Here is a 22367-nt window from a genome sequence, read left to right as displayed (position 1 = left end):
GGGTGTGAGGAGAAGGGTGTTCCATCCAGCTGGGAAAAAACGTAATGGGGAAGAGCCAGTCAGTATTGTGGCAGACTTTCCTTGTGCGTCCTTTCTTTGTCTTATACCTTTTGTAATTCATATTATTGTGGTTACTGTTCATTTTTTATCTCATTGCTATTTCCAGTAAATTGTTCTTATCTCAAACCATGATCTTTGCCTTCTGTGCTTCCACTTAGAAGAAGAATGGCAGGGAAAGTAAGCAGCAGTGTGGTTTTAGTGGGAGTACTGAATTGGAGAATACCATTTCTAAACCATGACATATGTAGGGAGAGGACTCTTAAAACACTTGAAGGGCGTGGCTTATTCATTTTTTCCAGGGAAGTTCCTAATAGGGTAGTTTAATGAAAGATGGCAAAAAGAGAGGATTCTTGCCTTCGGTACTTAAATGTAATAATAATAGTTACTGTGAAAATACAGAGACATTAAGTGACCAATGCTGAAGAGATTCTCCTTTGGCAAAGGCACAAGTGCAAAGTTAGTGCATTTTTTATTAGCTGAATTAGCTGTTAGCGTGATAGTAAACAATGAAGCATGCGAGTACATTTCTGTGATATATAGCTATACACACACACAGAGGATATATGTATAAATATGGCCACATGTGTGTATGGTCATACGTTTATCAAGATATTTATGTTTTATCATTAACAGTATTGTCTTAAATAAAATGACTTCAGAATACATTTATAGAATGACATGTTTCTTCCTGGCATGAAAAGAAAAACACAGAAATGCAGAAAGTTGCAATGTGTAATTGATTATTGGTATCTTTCTCAATCTGCTGACAAGAGGAATGCTTACTTGTTGCAGACTGGAGCAAGGCACAAATAATATACAAATCTGTCTCTCCTAACCATTCCTGTGGCCAAAACCAATGTCGTTCAGCCTTCCAGCTTTCATTCTGTTGGGTTAAGGTCCACTGCTGAGGCCACCAGAAAGTTCTCCAGCTCAGTAGCAATAATGATGTTGATCAAAGTGATCCTTGCTTTTTTATTTCCTCCTCCTCACAGCTGCTGTTACACCTACCACCGCTGCTATGTGGGCAGCCTCCTGACAGAGAAATCACTCTGTGCTGTGGCTAATGCTTTCTCTGAGTGCAGCTTCAGCTGGCTGGAAATGAAGGAAAGTGTAACTCAAAAGTGGTTTGCCTGTCCCTACCTTGCCTGTTTGATCCAGGGCAGGCACTGAGGTAGCTCTTACCAACCTGACAGAAGCCAGATTTGAAGCAGGGAAGGGCAGATGTTAGCAGTATCCTCAGCAACAGTCTCAGGTTAGAACCCATTCTTTTTTGAGGCTCTTGTATCAGTGGTTTGAAATGCATGTGCTTCAGGGCAGCAGCTTCTTTTGATAAAGGAGCTTCTGGTACATACTTCTTATCTCCACCCCACCTCCTTCTTTTGAAAAAAAAACCCAGATTTTATCAAGTTAACATAATCTAGAACTGTCTTGTCAATTCTGGGAATTGAATCATTTTGGCATTTTTCAGCACTAGTCTTTGGCAGCATTCTAGAGACTTCATAGAAACAAACCCAACACTCATGAGAAAAGCAGACCACAATCTCCTTCCCCAGCCTCAGCAACCCAGAGCAATTCTCACTGGCAAGTTTTGTGTAACTGCAGCATTGTTAGCCACTGAGCCAACCACAGACACAGGCAGTAATGAGTTGAATCTCACCTTATCAGATGAAGGGAGAAGTTATTTTTTTCAGGAAGTGAAGCAAAACTAAAGCAGAAAGTGCCTTGACTATTTTCAGAGTATCTAGCTCTAAGACAGATTCCTTTGAGAAATATATTCAAAACCTTATATGATGAAAGGCAAGATCTAGATCTAAGTTCCTGCCTCTGCAGCCACATCCTTTAATCATATTTCCACACAATGCCATATGACATTACAATTTCATATATTCAGCGTTATTCCCGCGTATCACATCTTGCTGTCACCTCACTGCCAGCTGTCCTTCTGACCTGGAAAGCCAGGCTGCTTCTGTACAGTGCAGCACTGAACAAGGCTTTGGGGCGTTCTCAAGATACTTAATCTTTTTCTTTCAGTCAGTCACCCAGAGACTAAGGAAAGGGATTAATTTGTCCCAGAGTGTCCTGAAGTGGCTGGGAGAGTCGTTGGAAGATGGAAGAAGCTGCCCTACAGGAAGGCTGATGGGGCCTGGAAAGCACCTGCTTACTCAAAAGCTGAGTCCAAACAGCAAACAGCTGAACTCAGATGATCTGAGAGATGGTCTCAGTTATGTCACAGACTTCCCAAGTCATGTTATCTCATTGTGCCTCCTGGTTAGTTTCATCTTAGAACAGTAGTAGCAACAACTTCTCATCTCTGTAAGTCCTTGTGAGATCAATGGGTGGCAACCACTTAAAAAATGGTCAGTAACTGTAATTACTCTGATACACCACCCTATAACCCAGGTAGTGTCACTCAAACACCAAAAAATAATGTAGCTTAATTTTTAGTCTTTTATTTATCATCTTCTGTCAGCAATGCTGTTCAAAATTCCTGATTTAGCTCTGCACTGAACATACAATTTCATCTTCATGGTGCCATATGAAGCAAAAAACTCAAACTGCTCTTCAATAAATGATTTTTTTTTAACACAATAAAAAGTTAGCATGACATGATACTGAGTTTCCAATAAAACTCCATCACAATTTAAATAGATGTAAAGAAGGACCCCCTTAAGCTTTTAACCTAAAAAATTAACTACACACAGTAATATCATCAGTGCAAGTAGCTATAACCTTGTCTATGCAAAGGAACTATTAGTCTGTGAATAGTATCTATTCCATTTATAGACATTACAAGCATTTTCAGGAAGAGATACCACTTAGTGCACATTTCTTTCCCAAATTGTTTCCTTACATCTGGACTTCCTGAAAAAATTACTGGAGCATAAGGTCTGGAGAAAGATAGAAGTGGGAGACTAGTTTTAGTTCCCTGCAGAAATCAGCTTCTTGTAACTCCCTCTGACTGGTGTAACAACCGAGTGATTGATTTCTTTTGTTCAGGGAATTTCATCAGCAAGCTCTTTATATCAAATATGGGATTTTCTTCAGAGATTATTTGCAAATTGCTTTTTTCCTCTGCTCTTTTCAGAAACAAATGTCAGCACAATGCTGAAGTCTAGGACACAATATTTTATACCAGAAAAAAGGTGTCAGAATTTGCTCCAAGACCTGCAGAAACACATAGGGTTTAATAGGTTAACACATTCGGTTATAGATCACTTTTGATAGCAGAAGGAAAATTGATTCTCTTTTCCTGCCACCTACCTCTCATAAAATACATTTTTCAGTTTTTCATCTCATATACTTGGCTAGAAGAAGTAGTAATTTATTATGAGCAGACACTGCATACTAGTAATTCTAAAAATATGAGGCAAAACAGAATAATCAGAGTTGTAAGATATTTACTTGCCTTCTACAGTTGATCCACAGGACAATGCTCTTGTTCAGGAATTACAGGCAATATCTTTGTGGTTTGTGCAGTAAGTGGAATCCGTTGTTTTCTAGTTTGCACTATTAAAAGTTAAAATAATATGTATCCACATTATTAAATAGCAAATACATCTGCAGAGTGTTGAACTTGAATATGCAAGTCTAAAAATAATTGTGACATCTGAACACAAGACAGAGACATACAGACAGGGATTTTAGTGCTCAGAGATGCAGATATATGTCAGGAACTCCTGAAATGACTAACCATGTTTTATATTTAACTTTTTCTTATTACTAGTAGGACTACTACATGCTGATCCTAAGTCTCCCTGGGAAGCAGTTGAAGATATAAATTGCTTCTAAAATTTACCAAGTAGTGAAAATCCTAACGCATGCAGATTTGGCATTCACAGAATGACAGAATATGCTGAGTTGGAAGGGACCCACAAGGATCATTGAGCCCAACACTTAGGCCTGCACTGAACAATCCACAAGAGTCACACCATGTGCCCAAAAGTATCATCCAAACATTTTTTTTGAACTCTTGTCAGGCTTGGTGCTGTGAGCACTTCCATGGGAAGCTGTTCCAGTGACCAACCACCCTATGGGTGAAGAACCTTTTTCCTAAGCCTCCCCTGACACAACTTCAGGCCCTCAAGTTCCCCAAAATTCAAAGCCCTACATTTGGCCGCTTAAGCAGAAACAACTGAAATTTAAAGTGTGAGCTTCCTGATTCATTTTCACATAAGGGTAGCACAGATTGCCACTCAGGCACACATGGTGTGGCCTCAGCTCACTTTGTCATACACACAGGCAGCACTACTGCGTATCACCCAGTTGTTAACAAAGGCACCTCAGAAGCAGGAAAGGGTGTGGTAATGCCTTTAGCACACTGATAACATAGATTCTGATATCTTGCTGTGATACAGATATATATTTGGCCAGACTTTGTGACCAGAGATTTGGGAAGGGCTCTCCCCTCATGGGTGTGCCCTTCCAGCCTGAGCAGTGGATGCTTTAGGTGAGGCACAGCGTGCGCAGAACTGGACCCATGCTTTAACTCCTAAGGTTCATTTGCCACGGCCTAACGGGGTTGGACAGTGACAGTGAAGTCCTCAGGACTGTCACAGCACCCGGTACTAACCGGGGCTGACCCTGCTGAGCATCCGAGATCTGACAGGATAGGATGGCAGGGAGGCATTGAACTGCCAGAGACTCGAACTCAGGTCCTTGGGATTCAGAGTCCAGAGTGCTCTCCATTACACCACGGGACCGCCCTTGTGATACAGATAAGGTAATGCAGAAATAGCATTGTCAGGCAAATGAACACAGACTTGTTGATCCAATGCATTTTTCAAGACCTGTGGTAGAACACAAACAATACTTTAACTCCAGGTCCATCCTGTCCCTGACCACTTATTATTTCTGTAAGACTACAAATGGATGTCTACTGAGCTGATAACAAAAGAATAAACTGTGTCATTTACTTCCCTTCTCCAGTGACTATATCATTTGGGCTTCTCTCTTTACAAATGCAATTAAAAAGTAGAGTTTGGATCTTGGCAATTAAGTAAATGAATATGAAAAGCAAAGTCAAAATAAAACTAGGGCAATTTTAAAAAAATAACAACAGATCTTGTTTCACCCCCAGGATGAACCTGGAGAGAATGGGAATGCAGGCTGATACTCCCTTCAGTGCCAGTGTGTAACTGTTTTCTGCACGCATACAAACTGAGCAGAAAGAGGGCCCCTTGTGCATCAGTGCTCTATGGAAAACATACAGGGGCTTTTAAAAGCTCCCTAAAATTTCCCATATCCTATAGATTTTATCCTCCTTTTTATCTGAAGAAAAAAAAAGGCCCCAAAGTGTTAATAAGGCTTCACAATTTTCCCTGGAAATGTTGCATCTCAGAAACATCTAAGTCAATGTTAAATATTGAATACTATGACAAGCTTTGCTTTTCCGAGCATTATTCATCTAAGTTACAGAGAAAAAAAACTATTCAGCTATGTCAGAAACTGAGAGGGATCAGAATAAATAGCTGATGCTTCAGTTGGCCAAGATTAAACAAATTTCTCCTTTCTTGGCTTTGCATCTACTTGCTGCTGTAAAAGTTGTATCTTGCCTGTTCTCTTTGCTGAAAAGAAAATGTGTTGCAGAATATAAGGAGAAGCGAGTCTGAACCTGCTGGGATGCCAGCCCTGACACTACTGAGCCAGCATTTGCTATTTCCAGACTGTCAACTAACCTGAAGCTGTAGCAACACATCAGAGAGATGGCAGAATTTCCCTTATTTCCTTTAATCTTGTAGGAGAGGAACTATTATTTTAATAGGATAGCAGAGAAAACAATACAGGAATTCAAATGATCAAGAGGAAATTTGTCTTGTTGTTTCTTATGCACAAATTACAACTGTCAAGCCCACTTATATCAAATGCTATGAATGTCACAAAGTCTGAACTGTCCAGGAAACAATTGCAGGCCAGAAACCCTGAGGTTTTTTTCTCTGAATCCTGGTTGTCACTGTGATCCTGCAATGTCCTTTCAGGATAATTTATAAAATTACCATCCATGAGAATTAACTTCGTGTTGTTGTGAGCTATTTATGTGAGTCAAGGAGTCCTGTATTGGTATCCTAAAATGTAATGAACCAAATTGTGACTCCATGAGCCAATGGAGTATCACTGAAAATGAGAATATACTGTTTGAGCAATGCAGAGCAAGGCATTATGCTTGAACTAAGGTTGCCCATACACACTGTAGAGTAACAACATGAGGATATCAACAATTTGATTCCCTGTCTGCATGGTCCAATTCCAGCATAGAATTTCAACACACCTTACACCTCTTTCAAAACAGAATAAAAATAAACAAGGAATGTCATCCTTACTCTAGGAAAAGAAAGTCTAAATGAAAATTTTTAGTGGTAGAATTCTAGTACTATAAATGCCCACTTAAGCGTAACCCATCTAATTATATTGATGAAACTTCTGGACCCTGTTAGGCAGATTCAGCTTAAGTATTTAATGCCCTGATTTATGCAACCTGATTCCTGTGCAACTTTTTGTTTGGATTTGTTTTTTACTAATGCAGTGAATGATTCACTCACACTGGTCTGCTCACAACAAGTAATTCTGTGCCATGTGCCCAGGCTATCTCTTTTTAAGATACAGCTATGTGAGAACAGCTACACTTAATCAGTAGTACTTGACATACTAGAGGTACTAAGGTGGTATAGGGAAAATGAGCTAAGGAAAAGGAGTAACAGCAGGATAAGTATAACTGCTTTCCCTTTATCTGTAACTGAGGCTGATTTAAGCAGTACAGTGCAAATGACAATTCAGCAGTTTCTATCTCAGTTCTTTTAAAACACTGTGGGGAATACTTTCTAGTCCTTCTAATTGCTATTATTAATGTATTAAGCTGTTCTAAAAACTCTTCTGCTGCCTCGTCAATTCAAGAAATCTCCTCAAAGAAATGTTTGCAATGGAAGTCTCTTACATAGAAATATCACTATGATTCTCTGTAGTGAGCATAAAGCAAGAAAGTGACTTTTCTTCTGTGTCACTTCTCTATATGTTACTACTATGAAATCCTATTGAAAAGAAAATTCTCTGTGTCTGGAAATACAGATCAGCCACTGAAAAAATACTTACTGACTGCACTAAAAAAGAGCACCCTCTATTCTTTGCCTTCTCTTGTGGCTGCATTTAAGTTCAACTCTGTTTTGTCAGTCCATAGTATTCAAGGGGCCGTTATACACAAATGCAAAGGCAGGACCAGATCCAAGGTCTAGAAAACCTGCTTGGTACAGTCCACGATCTAGTATGTTCTTTTTTGCCTTGACAACAGAATGCTTTAAAGCCACCTGTCCTCACTGTATATGCTTAAACCTTTGTAGCACCAGGAATTTGGAATGTTGTAACTTTAATCCTACCCTAGAGAATATTCTATACATTTTCTCCCCTTTTCTCTGGCCACCAGTCTTAATGGTAATAATTCATGTATATAAAGCCACTGATATTTTCACTAAACAGGCATCCATGCTGTAAATTATCTTTTTGTAGACCACAGTGATATTAAGATAGTAATTTCCTGAGCTACATAGGAATTGACCCCGATTCTCAAAGTGTAGGCTTCATTATTTTTCTTCCCTTATAATTCCTGAACTTTGAATAACCTTTCTGTAGTACCTATACATATTTTCATCTCTAGGATATACTGTCACATCCTCTCAAGTACTCGTTACTGTATTTCCAGGGTGGTTGTATTGTCTTCAGCAGATCTCAAGATTGCAAGCTGTGCATTAATGATAGCAAAAATATTACAAGGGTTGTCAACAAAGTAGTCTGCAGCTATTTATAATCCATTATCACGGTAGCAAATCTTAAGCTTAGCAACCATGGAAAGAATAAACTCTTTAATGTATTTGATTCCATTTTAAATTACATTGGTATAAACTGTGAAATTGATTGGATTGACTGAAATTATGGTGTGTGAAATCAAGGAGTTTCATATTAAAATAAAACCCCATTATATCAATTCATGCAACTAAGTATCTTTCTGGGTTACATGGATAGATTGAAGGGGGAGGCACATAGAAGTGGGAATGACAGATCAATAAGGAATTCCTACTCTCTTCAGTAAAATCTAATAAAACAACATCTGAATTGCTATAAAACTCCACCACCAAAAATGCCATTGTATCTACAATGTTGAAAACACTGTTGTGAACATGCTGATAAAACAGGTATAGTATTAGTTAACGTACTCAAGACAATAGATGTTAGAAAAGTAATTCCTTTCCTGCAGGATGAAAATAATGAGCTCATAAATACATCTCAGAGGTAGCCAGTGCTTTAAGAGCAAGGAGCATAAATTGTACTCACAGGGGAGTTCAGACAGACAAGGAGCTATTCACTCTTTTCTAGGTAAAATTGAAATGCCATGAAATACTGAGTTGTAGAGAGAAATTATTGCACCTCCTCTTACTCCTGAGAAGCTAACATGACAAACAGCAAAGTATTCAAACCTAGCCAAATTTAAAACTATTTTTTTTCATTTCCTGGCTTTGTATTTTTCTTATTTTGGAGGGAGGTTAATTTGCCATTTAGAGCTATTATTCTATATGTTCATGTTAATGTTTTTAAAGATATGGCTTCCTTCATGAAACCACAATCCATGAAATTTATTAAAGCATCTTCAAGCTAATGTCAGTAACACTCACAGTTGCAGCTGGTAATTTCCCCTCACACAGAGATTTTCTACCAAATCATAATTTCTAGAACCATAACTTTGAGTTTACCCATGCCATTTAATTTATCTGTGCTAAACATACTACAGTCTCAGAAGACCACAATTTTTTTCCTACTAGAAATACAAAAACTGGACTTTGTGGGGAATTTCACCCTAGAAATAGGTTAAAAAGTGCCAGCAGAGCCATTTTTTGAATCCTGCTACATTCCATGATTTGGTAGCAGATTTTGTCAAGAGTCACAAACACATAGAGCGCACCTACACATGTTTACATCTCTCCATACTTTTCACACACACCTAAAGCACTCCAACTGTGAAACCTCAAACTTGGCACACAACGTGAACAAAAATTAAAAGGAGGTGAAAAATGCAAAGTCATTAATGCAACACACTGGGAAAGTCAGAAGTGTTCCTACATGATATATGTCTTCTTATAGATCTATTGTCAGAATTATTCCTTTATAATACAAAAATATTTCCATAACATAAACCAGATCAAATTTGTGTAGAACCAAAGTAATGCTGAAAGAAACCTGAAGTATCTCTTGACAGGAAATACTTAGATGGTATTGACCTTCTCAGGCTGCAAGATTTTCTAGGTATTTTTTTTACTTTTATATTACTTACCAGGAAAAGGATGAAGTTTAGTAGTAGATGTGGTTCTTCTTGCATGTCTGGAATCTTTTTGTCTTAGAATAGCAGAAACTGATGTTGCTACTCTGTGTCTATAATCTGTTTTAAAGAAAATGTGTTAGCCTCAACACTGATTAGAAGGAAAGCTGGTAAACCCCTTATTCTTAAACTGTTGAACATCTTGAAAGTTGTTCACAAAATCAGGAAGATGTTGAAATAAGGTGATAAGGAAAACCAAGAGCTACATAATTTATATTTTCCTGAATGACATTTTCTGGAAATTCCATTCAGGTTTGTCCCTTTCAAATTATTCCTTGACTTTCTATACTGTCTGTGCATCTTGAACAAACTTTGGAAGGATATCAAAAAAGCACATGTTCCAGAACAGGTTTAGATTCACTGCTGACAGTGGAATAGCAAGGATGGAGTGTGCTGGCATCCTAGGGAGCTGACAAATTCTTTGCAAGTGTGTAGTGTTCATCTTGGGAAGCCCAGTTTGAGAGCGAGTTCCATACCACTAACGGAGAGCTGGGTGGAACAGCTCTGACTGTTCCTCAGCACCCAGTTCATCAACTCTGCAGTCTTTCCATCCTTTTGCTGCTCTCTGAATACTGTTCTCTCTTAGTAGGCTCATTGCAGACAATGGTGCAGCTGTTATGATTATCCTGGTTCTACAGTGACTGCACTTCAGGGCTCAGCCAGCTTCTGGTGACAGGCTCGCTCCAGTTATATGTAAGAGAATTTATTTTTATCTTTTCTTTTGAGAACACTAAGAAATTCATTAAATTAGAATTATTTAGGTCATGATTTCTTTATGAATAGCCAGTGGAGATCTAAAATGCTGAAGCCCTAAGCACACACTGTAACAGTTAATGTCAAAGGAAGCTCTGGAAGTGTTTATGAGACAAAAGAGGAAGGGGAGAGGCAAAACAACTAATTTCTAGTCTAGTGCTTTTGTCATGGATCAGTTGTAACCTCCACCAACTTTATTTGGGTATTTTATTTTATGCAGTTACAAAAAGAACCTAATGTTCCAGAGACTCTCAGTGTCTGCCTAGAAGAATGTCTTGCAAGGTCTCAAGAGGAAATGAATAATTCCATATTTCTTAACACTTTCAGGGTGCTCAGAAACTAAGAGAAAAACTGCTAACTGAAATATAACTGGAAACATTCACAGCAGCTGTTTCATTAACATAGTAATGTTCTGCTGTGTTCTTTGAGCACCATTGAAAAAAAGTAGAATGTAGACTTGCAGCTAAAGGTTCAGTTAAAATTATGTATCATCCCATATACACACCAGGAACATAGCCTTTAAGTCTGATTTTTATGTGCTTGTCTTTTTATCAGTAACATGTTGATGTTATTTATTATGTTATATATTATGAATTTAACTCATAAAACCACTTTTCCTCAATTAACAGAAAATGTATTCTAGAAGCAAATCAGTAATTAAAAGCCTCAAAAGGGCATCTTTTCCTCCCTGCTTGTGCCCCATTTAATAGAAAACAGATATTTCAGAATAAAGGTATTGAATCATTAATCATCACTAGTTATAGTTCTGCATTGAAAACAAGATGTTATGCCTCAAAGCATAGAAATTCCTAGACATGATGTTTATAAGTACATTTCAAATTACAAATAGAAGTCCTTTAAATTAGAGCACTTAATAACCCACTTAAAAAGACCTAATTTACACTTTGTGGGTTTTTTATATACATAAAATAGGTCCCAGAATTTGGTTCTAGGAAAAAGTAAAAGATTGTGTATTTTAACCACTATAACCTGGTAAGGAATTTCTTTAATTGAGGCAAGGGGCAAAAATTTGACATTTCCATTGGCTATTTTGCTTATTCATTAAAAATATATGCATAAGTTATTTACATTATGCAAAAACCGCACAGAAACTCTTCTTCCTTCTGTACAGTTATGATTAAAGCTATACTCCTATTACTCTTTCGTTACAAAACTGCCTGCAGATATGTAAGGATGATAGGGAAATGGATATGGCTTATCAATTTTTTATTACCCCTAGGACCATTCAGCACCTCTGAACTACAAGGGGAATGGACATTGCTTGATAATAGCAACTAAATGCCAGTTGTCTGGGAGCACTGTGCCCACTCGGGGCTGATGCAGGCAGAAAGTCTCAGGAAATTGCTGTGAAAAACACCCAAGCACCATTCTCTCAGGTTACAGCTTAAGTAATACTCTTTCATGCTGATAACTTGGGAAGAAAAACAAGGACCAGCAGCTGACAAGCGATCAATTTTCTGCCTTGTTTTTGTGCAGTCTTTATCTTGATTGCTCAAAAGTATTCTACATTTTATTCTTGCTTTCCTCATTGTATATTGCTAGAAAAAATACTGTAAATCTGATTTCAGCCTGTGTGCCAAGTGAATTGCATAGGAAGAGCCTGTCTTGGCTGGTGAAGGCATACTCTAGAAACAATAATTTCAGTCTCTGAACTAAGGGCAAGTTCTTTCATAGCAAAGTTCTAATCACTTGGAATAGTCAATAATGCTGGTTCAGAAATCACAGCAATATTTTCTTTGCTGAAATAATAGCAAAGAGAAAAAATGTTATCTGTGCTTAATTCAGCTCTGGGGTTAAGAAGGCACAGCTCAGTTGGCCTGTATAGGATTATGCCACCAATGAATTCAGACAGCCAGTTTTTAGGGCAGACAGCTGAGTGCACATCTCCTCATATTGATCCTGTAATTTTTGTTGACTGTGACCTAGAGAAATCATCTTCAGGATTCAAAAAAAAAAGGATTTCATTCCACTTATATTGTCCACTGGCATTTCTGCTTAAAACCTTCCATAAAGTTCAACTGTAATTGTTTCCTCTACTGGAAAGTGTGAAACCGGAAGTTTATATCACTAAGGAGCACAGGCCACAAGAAGTATCTGTCAAAAAACCCACATTTCATTCACCATCAACAAGCTTGAATTTGCATCCACAATTCAGAGGTGAGGTGATACTGTCAATCATCTGAGTACTTTAGTCCCTCTCTAAGAACCTTTTACCATATGACAATTAAAATATTAATGTCTGAACTATAGTAACAATCAGAAGTTTGGTTATTGCAGATTAACTTTTTTTTTACTTACGGTTGCGTCTATTTTCTTGGACTATTTTGTAGATGACAACTGAAATAGTAAGCACAAAAACTACTGAAATCATAGTGAGCCAAATGATCTTCATTGTACACATTGGATCTGTCCACAAAATGCAGAAGAAATAAAATTAAGCACCAGAGAAAAGCAAAACATTCTGTTTTATGATACCTTTCTGGATCGTGCCTATCCTCATAGATAAATAAACAAACAAACAAACAAAAAACAAAACAAAAAACAACAAAGAGATTATGCCTTTTTCTTTCAGCCTCCTCTGTTTTTTGAAATTAAATTTCCTATCTAGAATTTAGCTTAATTTTCACCTGCCTTTATCTCCCCACAGCTGAAATATTTACAAGTAGCTAAGTGGATGAAAACTTTTCAACTCAGCCAGGATAAAAATACTTTGAAGACCAACATTTTTATTTATGGTGGAACAAGAGTAATACATGTCCCTTCTATCTGGATGGAGCACAAAAGGAATTGGTCCACTATCCTTCACTGGCCTGTACTGGCATTCTCAACTTCCTGATCAATCTTCTTACATGGGAGAAAGTAAGATTCTAGATACAGAAATTTTCCTATAAAAAAGTGAGGCAATGCCACCTGCAGGAGCCCTCTGGGGGCTTCTTTCAGCTACAGTTGCCTTGGTGGACAATCCCATAGGATTGGGTGCAGGAGGTGGGCTGCCCTTTTAGACAACAGCTGCTGTGGAAATGCACCCACAGTCCGATGGAATTAGTTCAGTAACAAGTACAAGCCAGGACTATAAAGGACAAAGAAAGGCTATTGGGAACTTTCCTGTCTGAAAGATCTTTCGAAACCTTTTGGTAGCTTCATGTTAATACATACCTTAGCACTGTCAAATAAATATTTTAAAAAACAACTGTGTTACTCTGACTCATAAAAAAATCAAATTACAGACTGTAGCTAAGCCACTGTTTCCCTTTCCTTGACTTGAAATAGTATAATTAGACTACATTGACTTCCATTGTGTATCTTCTCCATTGAGGACTAATGAAGTAAGTGCCAATAACTCCATGGCTCTCTGAGTTAAGTGTAGCTCATCCCCCCTAATTCAGAACTAAAAATATCTTTTATACAGTAATTTACACTCCTTTCAAACAGAGCACTCTACCTCATCTTGTAGTGCCTTGTAACAACTTGTGTATCAGCCCTGAGCCCCTCTTTAACTTTCTTTTGAAGTAAAGAGAAAAAAAAGATGTGTTAATATTTATTGCTAATTTGAGATAACTACTATCCAGCTGAATCATCATTAGGAAAGGGTGGTTAGCTCATAGTATTGACACAAGTTAGCAGGGCAAGTTACAAATTACACTCCTCTCATAGCTAGACCTACTTATTGGGGAAAAAACTTAAAAAATCAACCCTAATCTGCCCTTTCTTCTCTAGGATTTTACTTCACAAAGGTTAAGCCAACACCAAAACATGTTTAGGGTTATTTTTCCCAGAAAAGGTACAGCATGAAATGCATTTGCCATACAAAACCAAATAAATGTAATAATTCCGCAGTTTCCAAATGACAAGTGTTGCATATAGACAGAATGGAAGCCCTGATCATGATCAGGCAATCAGCCAAAAAACTCCTGCCGCACAAAGAGAAATATAAAAAGCTGCAGGCTGTCCTCAGGGAAAACTAAGCCTTGTTCAACTGAAGATTTATCTTTTAAGCATACTGTAGTGAGGCTGTATAGTAGGATATCACAGCACAACACTCAGAAAAGTCAAATCTGTCTCCTGGTTCTTCTACCCCTGGAGTTAACAGGGAGTTTTCAATTTATCTCCAACACAGCAGGGCTATGCCATTATCAGGGAATGGAAAAATGTAATTCCGGGTTTTTTCACACATGTAATTTGTGATCCCATTGCTGCTAAGCAAAAAACAATGAGCAGACATTTACTTTGCTGTATTCCTTCTAGAAAAAAAAAAGGCCACAGCTAAACCTGCTTTAAATCACTATCAAACTCTCAGTTGTCTACTAAAGATGGTCTTTTACAAAGGGATGATCAAAACTGTATTCTCTTCTTGTGAAATATTCAAATACTTTCAAATGGTTGCTGAGAGCAGAGAACTACCTACAGGATATTTTTTGCAAGATTTGTTTATTTTTTTCAAGATTGTTTCTGGTTTGGTTTTCATTCTGATTCTGCGTTGTAACTTACATTCCACATAAGACTTCAGTTGTAGCGAAATATTTATACAGTCATTTTGCTCTTCCATCATTGCCACTAGACAAGAATGATTTAGGTGTTCTTCGGCTGCATTTCCTCCTCTGATTATAGAATTGTTGAGGTGTATTATCATCAGGTAGTAAGTATTATGCTCTACTTCTTTATTGGAAACTGTAGGAAAATTAAAATATTTATAAAAGTAAACATCTTCTGTTTTCACTTCAAGCAAGCCTTTTGCTTTTGGAAATAGACGTTAAAGCAAAACTGTTATACAAGAAGTGTAGACCAAGAGACAACTCTCAGAAAGAATAGTAAGTTTTCTGTCTCATTTACAAAAACATACAGTTGTTTTTTACATTATTAACTATAAAAGGGAAAAATAACACCAAGCAGGTCTGAAAAGCATTTCTTATCTCTACAAAATATACTTCCCCTGCAAATTGCAGCCCCTTTCTTGTTTTACTATCAGGTTCAGAGGTTTTCAGGGTTTTGTTGGTTTTGTCAGTTGTCAAAGGTAACAGACAAAAATCAAGGTATGAAAACAATGTATGTATGTATGGCCAAACTTCGCGAACGAAGATTTGGGAAGGGCTCAAAACCCAAGTAAAAGCCATATGATCATAGAGGTTTGAAGTGTGCACAGTCTATCTGCTATCAGTTGCAGAAGATCCTTCTTTCACTTCAAACCATACAAGCTGTGAGACTGGCAGTATGTTAGCAAGAAACAGGTGAGATATTGTGAAAAGAGTTGTACAGGTATAACTGAGAACAGTTTGTCCACATATAACTTGTTATATTCTATACTTGTTAAGGCAGCTCTTTTGTAATAAGAAAATTCTGTTGTTGGAAAAGAACCACAGTTCTTATATTCAGAACTTGGCCTGTTGCCCCTGTTGCTGACAATGTTAGAAAAGCAAAATACAGAAGCACCCTTTTCTGCAGAAGTTTCCAGATATTTGCGAAGATGTGGGTGTTGCTGAACTCTTCTCTCTTCTGCTGTGCCATTCCTTATTCAGTGCTGCATTTTATAAAACATGCATGGGCATTTCTGATACTACATAGTTATAGATATCACAGGCTACAAACACAGAAATGTTTATTTCTTATATAGCCATCTGATTAGTTACCAACTGAATTAGTTCTTCAGATACTTTCTCACAGTCTATTTTCACAATATCAGCAATCTACATGAGCTCCACAATGACATTTAAAAGCAAATTCAGCATGAAATATTATCAGAAAGTACAACTCCATAAAAATAAATTAAATACATTAGAAAATTTAGCAAGATTTGAAGAACAAATATGGGGTAATAAGAGCATTCATAAAAGCCAGATGGCAGAGGTCAAATTTGCAGCAGAAATATTCCAGGTAGCTGCTGGATAAGACACTCTTCTCGCAGCACCCACCTCAAGACCAATATAAAGTCCCTGAAGATAATGACACAACACTACCCACGGCCCCCAGTTTTATACAAGGTCCTCAAAGGAAAGAAATCAACATTTTCCTACTGAGATGTTTCACTGACAGCCAGGAATCAATGCCACTCAGAATCTGGCATAAAACCTGCATTTTCTAGCCAAGACAAAAGACAAAGCTAAAAAAGGACATTGTTAATAGATTTGCAAAGACCATAGAGAACCAGGAGCATAATATAATTTTCTTTTAAGTACCAAATAAAATCATGTCCTTTGTTTTTTAATTAACTACTTCTAAATTAAGTATTTCTCTTCCCCTTCTTACTTTTTTTAACTACCGATCCTGATCCTTGATGATCAATGTTCACGTCCCTCTCGGATTCACACTCCATGAATTTAGTATGGGGCTGTTGTTCCCTCCTGGAGGACTGGCAAATACATGGAATATTTTGGAAATTGGAATTATTTACAATGGCCTTCAGCAAAATAGTCTGGTTTTCTCTTCCTTGTTGCACTGATGTTTTGCAAGAGTTGTTAAAAGTGCAAATTGGAAAAGTGGTGTTATTTGATGAACAGATATCCGTGCATGACACAATTACAGTGTTAGCTGTAAAAGAAAGAGTATTGTATTAGCAAGACTGTCATAAAGGTCACATGAACAAATATGTGCATTGAAACATCATGTGATGGATCCTCCAACCAGCTTATGAAGAAAACGCATTTTCTTTCTTGAGGCTTATGACAGCATGTTGAATGCATCATTTTTAAGAGAAAGCAAGCACAGAGTCTTCCCACAATCTCGATGCTGGATTTTATTTGCTGAATTTTGTGAAATCTCCTGTAATAGTGTCTTCAATTTGCAGTGGTATCTAGTCACATTCCTGTTTCAAAGCTGCTCCAATTTGATTGTACTTGAAAAGCAGATGCAAGTGCACATGTTTGGAGGGAGAGTTTGCCCTGGAACTGTGCAAAGCTCCAGTACAATTATGTTGTAAAGTAGCAATCATCAGAATGAAAACTTTCTTTCCAAATGACATTGAAACCACACAGTGAAAATACATAGTAAAGCAGCTGAATCCTCAACCCACACCCTTCACATTCACTTATATTCAGTCAACAAACATGAATCTCAGTTATGACCATTGGGTTTGGTATTCATAGTCAAATTTCGGCATCAAAGTACTGTAGTTGGAGTACATTAATGCATTTTTGGCAAGCCAAGCAGCAAAACCCACAGAGTTAATTATTAATGAGTGTGATTTTTCCATGTAAAAGTAGGGTTTTATCATGAAAATTTTTTTCTTCTGTTAACTTTGAATTATTTTTTCAGTATAAAAAATATCAAGAATAAATACTTCTGCAACCCCAACATAAAATATGTATTTATGAATACTAATAATCATTTCCTAGAGTTGATGCAGCAATAGCCTATAGTTTTGTAGCTATGTTTCCAGTTCCAGTTCTTGCATCTCTGTGAAGAGGAAATTTTGCATTTAACTCCCATTATGAGCAACTGGAGTAATATGTTCATAAATCCTGCATAGAGAGCAAAACAAGGCCTTCAATTGCTCCAGTGCTCACCTGCAATCTGACAGCTTCAACAGGCCACTGGTGCTCACAGAGCAGCAGACTGACCTCAGAAATGGCTCAGTCAGGGATTTCAGACAAAATACAGAAATAAAATCCAAACTCTAATGGCAAAGCCAATTATCTTCACTTTACCAACACTAGTATCACAGAGTCATAAACTCCTTATAAAACATAATAAATTGAAATGTGAAACACACATTCTGTGCAGGTAAGAAAAAATTCATTTTGATAAAGAAAGAAAAAATGTCAGATAAAACTCAAGGCTTGATGTTTCCATGAGGCAAGAAAAAACATTTTCCTTAAAATGCTTAAAACCTGGCATGGAGCAGACCCCTGGGGTCAAATTCTTCCAGCTGAAGGGTGTGTTTTGTGTAGAACTTATCAGTGGACATGAGCCAGGACCAGAAATTGAATGTCTACTCTGCTGTCATGGCAAGCCATGTGTGCATCTGGGCAATTGATCTAAAACCACTGCTACAGCTTTCAAGAGCAACTAATCATAATTCCCTAATATACCCTTTTCCCCAAGGAATCTGTATGTGGATTTGGGAATCCTCTGACTGGGTTGCAATGACAGTCTACATTCAGCTCTGTGAAATCCATTCTGAGCTTCACACATGGCTGAACAGGCTCCAGAGCTGCCTGTGAGCCGTGTTGTAGGTGTGGAAAAGGTATGTTATCTGAGTGGGAAAAGTTTGAATGCTGCTGTATTAAGGAGGGTGCTCACCATCCCTTTGAAAGATCTCTAGTGAGAAGACAAATCCAATTATGATCTACCACAAGTAATGTTTATTTTTTTTTCCAAGTCACAGGACTGGGGCCTTTCTCAGCAGGGATGTATGTTGCTGAACACTGTAAGGAGGGCTACAAGACTAGGCTTTCCCAGTCGATTACCTGGTAGACACAGGGCCATACCCATAAGAGGCTTGGTCCTTACTCGGGACTGGGAATCACCCTCCCAAGTGTAACCATCACTAGAAATGTGGAAAGGGTTTTGTGAAACCTAAATGCAGGCAGTCTGATGAGTTAAGAGGATTGCTGAGATAAAACCATGCAACGTATCTTTAGGAAACCGCTTTAGATTGAAAGATCTGCATGCTTAATGTTAAAAAGTTCTGTGATTATCTAATTCTTTGATTAAGCCTGTATTTAGAGAGTGTTTTTCCATAGAAAATCCAATTCCTTTAAAATGAAATTATTCACAGGAAAGATCGGAATTTCTAAAAAACTTGCTCGCCATTAGGATAATCACAAATATTTCACTTAGTATTGGCTTTACTCTTTTTCATTTGATCTGATTTTGTATCAGTGCAGCACTATAAACAGTTGCACTTTTTATCACTTCCTCATGGAAAATTTAGTTGTCACATAATACTGTAGAGATACAAGGCCTACAGTACAAGTTGGGGAATATACAACAGGTAGATTAAAGGAGATACATTTCAACCAGTAGCCTGAGCCGGGGCAGGACTGGCATTGAAAGCATCAGACTCTAAAACGACAATCTCCTGCCCTAAAGCAATGCAGTTCAAAGGTTCAATAACTGCAACCAAAGAAGTGGGTTGCTTTACAAATAAATGTAAGGAAACACTTCACTTCTGGCAATGTTGAACTGTATTCTTCTGGTAAATTTTTTTAAGCTTGTTTTTTGTAAATTGATTTTCCCCTCAATTTCTATCAAATGAGAAATTTCTATCTTTATTCCTTTTCAGAATGAAAATAAATGCTGGAACTTCCTCTGGAATGAAACATCCAGGAATTAGGAGGTTTCTGCCACTCATTTAGGAACCCTTACAGAAGACCCAGTGGCTGTATTTCAGATCTCAAAGATTTGCAACAACTCTGTCTGCTGAAGCTTCATGGAGCAACCAGTAATTTGAAACATCTACAAAAAATTCTGTACAGTTTAGGTTTGTCACAAAATCTGAAATAAAATCAGTTTCCAATGAACCAGAGACTCAAAATCCTTACAGTTTTGTAAATAAATTATTCAACATATTTACTTTCTCATGTAATTCAAACATTGTTACATAGTCTGTTATGTAGTCATATAGTTTTTAAAACATCCAAAATACAGCAATAATTCTAATTTTCCAAATATAATTATGTGGTGCTCCAAATATAATGATTCTTTGCTCATAGACTTCACAATCTTATTTTAGACATGCTGTGAATAAGATTGCATGTAGATATCAGAATTGCAATGATCACACTATTGCAGGATAAAGCATCTCCAATAAGCACAATCTAGGAAAATTCTCATGGAAAAATGCAATTATTCTTTGACGTTTGACAGTAAGGTTAATGTTTTCTTCTGGTAATGGTCACGTCATTGTTTAATTGCATAATCTATGCTAGCAAATACTTTAATTACTTCTGCATGGAGGTAAAACATTAATTATTCCAACATCTTAAACTGACTTATGAATGCCATGCTATTCAAAACTTATGACAGCTTACCAAGTTTGTTCACTTAGAAACTATAAAAATCTATACATTATAGTCTAATTACTTGCATGTTTATTCTTTGTGGTTACTGAAAATAGAATAAATATAAGTCACCTAATCTGGATATATTTGATACTAAATATTTTCAGAAAATTATGTTTCATAAACAAATTATTTCATGATGTCCAAGAAAATACAACATCTGTTAAATTTTTATTTTAACATTTATATATTCAAAAGCTTCCTTAGGAATGGATGTGACAAAACTAATTTAATATTAACTTATTTATAGGGTTTTAAGAAAACACTCAATGCATAACTGACACACACGTGTATTTTGCATTCATCTCAAATCCAATATCGGCCCTTAAGATCCCAAAGGTGTGTTTGGCATTTGTGCTAAAATAAGGCTCTATTTGGCGCTACTTCTTGTCAGGTTCCTGCTGCATAAATCACTCACAGACAGCACCTCATTACCGGAGAGTTATCAAAAAAGCTTTACAGGCACTTAAGTATAAAAACTTTTTAAAAGTTATTTTTAAAGGCCTGAGTACCTGCTATAAAAGAACATAAGCACTTTAACTACTCTCTTCATGATGTGAAAGTACAGTTACACAGAAATAGTTACCAAAAATTTTGCAGAGTATGGAAATGAATGACAAATTCCTTTTAAATTGCCACATATAATTAACTGTCTGATTAAAAATCTAATAAAATGAGTCTATATCCTTTGCAAAGTCTACATGAGTGCAGCATCCTAACCATCATTTTTAGGAAAGCACATGCCAACATTTCAAATCTAATCAGACTTCAGAATTAATAAAAGGCTATTTTAAAAGCTGATCACTCACCTTCATGGATTTTGAAAAATTCAGGCAAACACAAAATAAATACAGTAATTATTCCTAGCACTAATCTGAAGAGTGCTGGTTTTCTCAAAAGCAAGCACATGTCACTGAAGCACTACCATCTAGCATTGTGGTGGAACTTCCTTCCTGTTTTAGCTTTTAACTTAGTACAGACTTTATGCAAAATAACATCTATGCATTTCCTTTTCTTATTATGGCTTTCCTTCTCCTTACATCAAGTTACAGAAAGCCATGTTCTGTTCTTACATTGGCATAGATGAGGATGATTCAGTTGAATATACTGAAGATAAAATTCATGTCCTACAATGAAAATGAGAGAATAATCATGCACAGAAAGTATTTATACATTTGGGCCACTTTTCTTTTAAGAACCCCCTAATAGCCACTTTTGTGTACCTTCTAAACAGTAAAATAATTTTCTTTGGGAAGGAATTTTGCTCTCGTTTGGCCAAGAAGATTTTTTAAAAATGAGTCAGACCCTCATTATACAAATGAGTCAGAACCACATGAGTCAGATATGGATATTTTATTGTTTTATTTATATACATATCCATTGGAGCTAAGGGGAAGATAATGTTATGTAATACACAGTCTTTCAGACTTCAATAGACTATCAGTTTGATCTGGCAATATGTGATGTGCCAGGTACAATGAAATGAGTATGAGTTGTTCATATTATCATTGCTGCTGTAGTCTTAAAAGGTAACAGATGTGTTGCCAATCTGTCAAAGTGTCTTCAGTGTCTATTTTACTGTTCTTTACACCACAAAAAGACTGGATAGATCCATTGCTATTTCTATACATTGCAGTCACAATTTTTCAGCTGAACTTTCAAGTTAAAAAGTGAAGTATTTCATTTTGACAACCACCATGATATTCCATAAGTTCTTCTTGCCAATGAGACAGCAAAGAACATTTCTGAAATGTTCTGAATAAAAGTATTCTGAATAATGCATATGTAAAAACAAACAACTTGACTCAAATATTGAGTATATAATGGATTTCATTAATTCAGAAAGCTGTCTTCTGATGTGTGTTTTTCCTACAACACATTAAATATTGAGTACTACCCAAAAGAAGCAATGCTGTTGAAATTAAAATAAATTCCCTAAAATCTTGAAACACTTTCTTTTCATCTAGTTATCTCAGAAGATGAGTAAGGGAGATAGAAGAAAATACAGAATTAATTCTATAGAAAGATTAGTGAATTTCCTAACAAAGCTTAGTGAATTTAAGATTTTAATTATGATATTTTAAATACATTACTTCTATACAATGAAAGCAATGAAAACAAAGCAAAATGAATCAATTTTTTTGGCAATATGGTGGAACAGAAGTAATAGGATACAAAAAAAT

At 36.8% G+C, this 22367-nt stretch overlaps 1 protein-coding gene across 6 annotated transcripts in view; it reads right to left on the bottom strand.

Annotated features, from left to right (window-relative positions):
- TMEM156 (transmembrane protein 156) overlaps nucleotides 1-21117 on the bottom strand; it is a 28883-nt gene extending 7766 nt beyond the window's left edge. Inside the window, exons 1-7 of one of the 6 annotated variants that reach the window (XM_071556635.1) lie at nucleotides 20994-21115; nucleotides 16430-16711; nucleotides 14678-14857; nucleotides 12488-12595; nucleotides 9371-9475; nucleotides 3467-3567; nucleotides 1733-3225 (exon numbers count right to left, since the gene is read on the bottom strand). In XM_071556635.1, coding sequence (XP_071412736.1) covers nucleotides 3470-3567; nucleotides 9371-9475; nucleotides 12488-12595; nucleotides 14678-14857; nucleotides 16430-16711; nucleotides 20994-21093 — 873 coding nt within the window. In that variant the 5' untranslated portion in view covers nucleotides 21094-21115 and the 3' untranslated portion in view covers nucleotides 1733-3225; nucleotides 3467-3469. Of the gene's footprint in view, nucleotides 1-1732; nucleotides 3226-3462; nucleotides 3568-9370; nucleotides 9476-12487; nucleotides 12596-14677; nucleotides 14858-16429; nucleotides 16712-20993 lie in introns of those variants that run through there. The other 5 variants (XR_011697937.1, XM_071556639.1, XM_071556636.1 and 2 more) reach the window with 5 other exon arrangements.
- Nucleotides 21118-22367: the final 1250 nt, after the last annotated feature.

This window comes from Pithys albifrons, chromosome 5 (assembly GCF_047495875.1).
Source record: "Pithys albifrons albifrons isolate INPA30051 chromosome 5, PitAlb_v1, whole genome shotgun sequence".
Classification (NCBI taxonomy): Eukaryota; Metazoa; Chordata; class Aves; order Passeriformes; family Thamnophilidae; genus Pithys; species Pithys albifrons.
The sequence above is the reverse complement of the archived record's forward strand: the minus strand, read 5'-3'. Positions and strand labels throughout refer to the sequence as shown.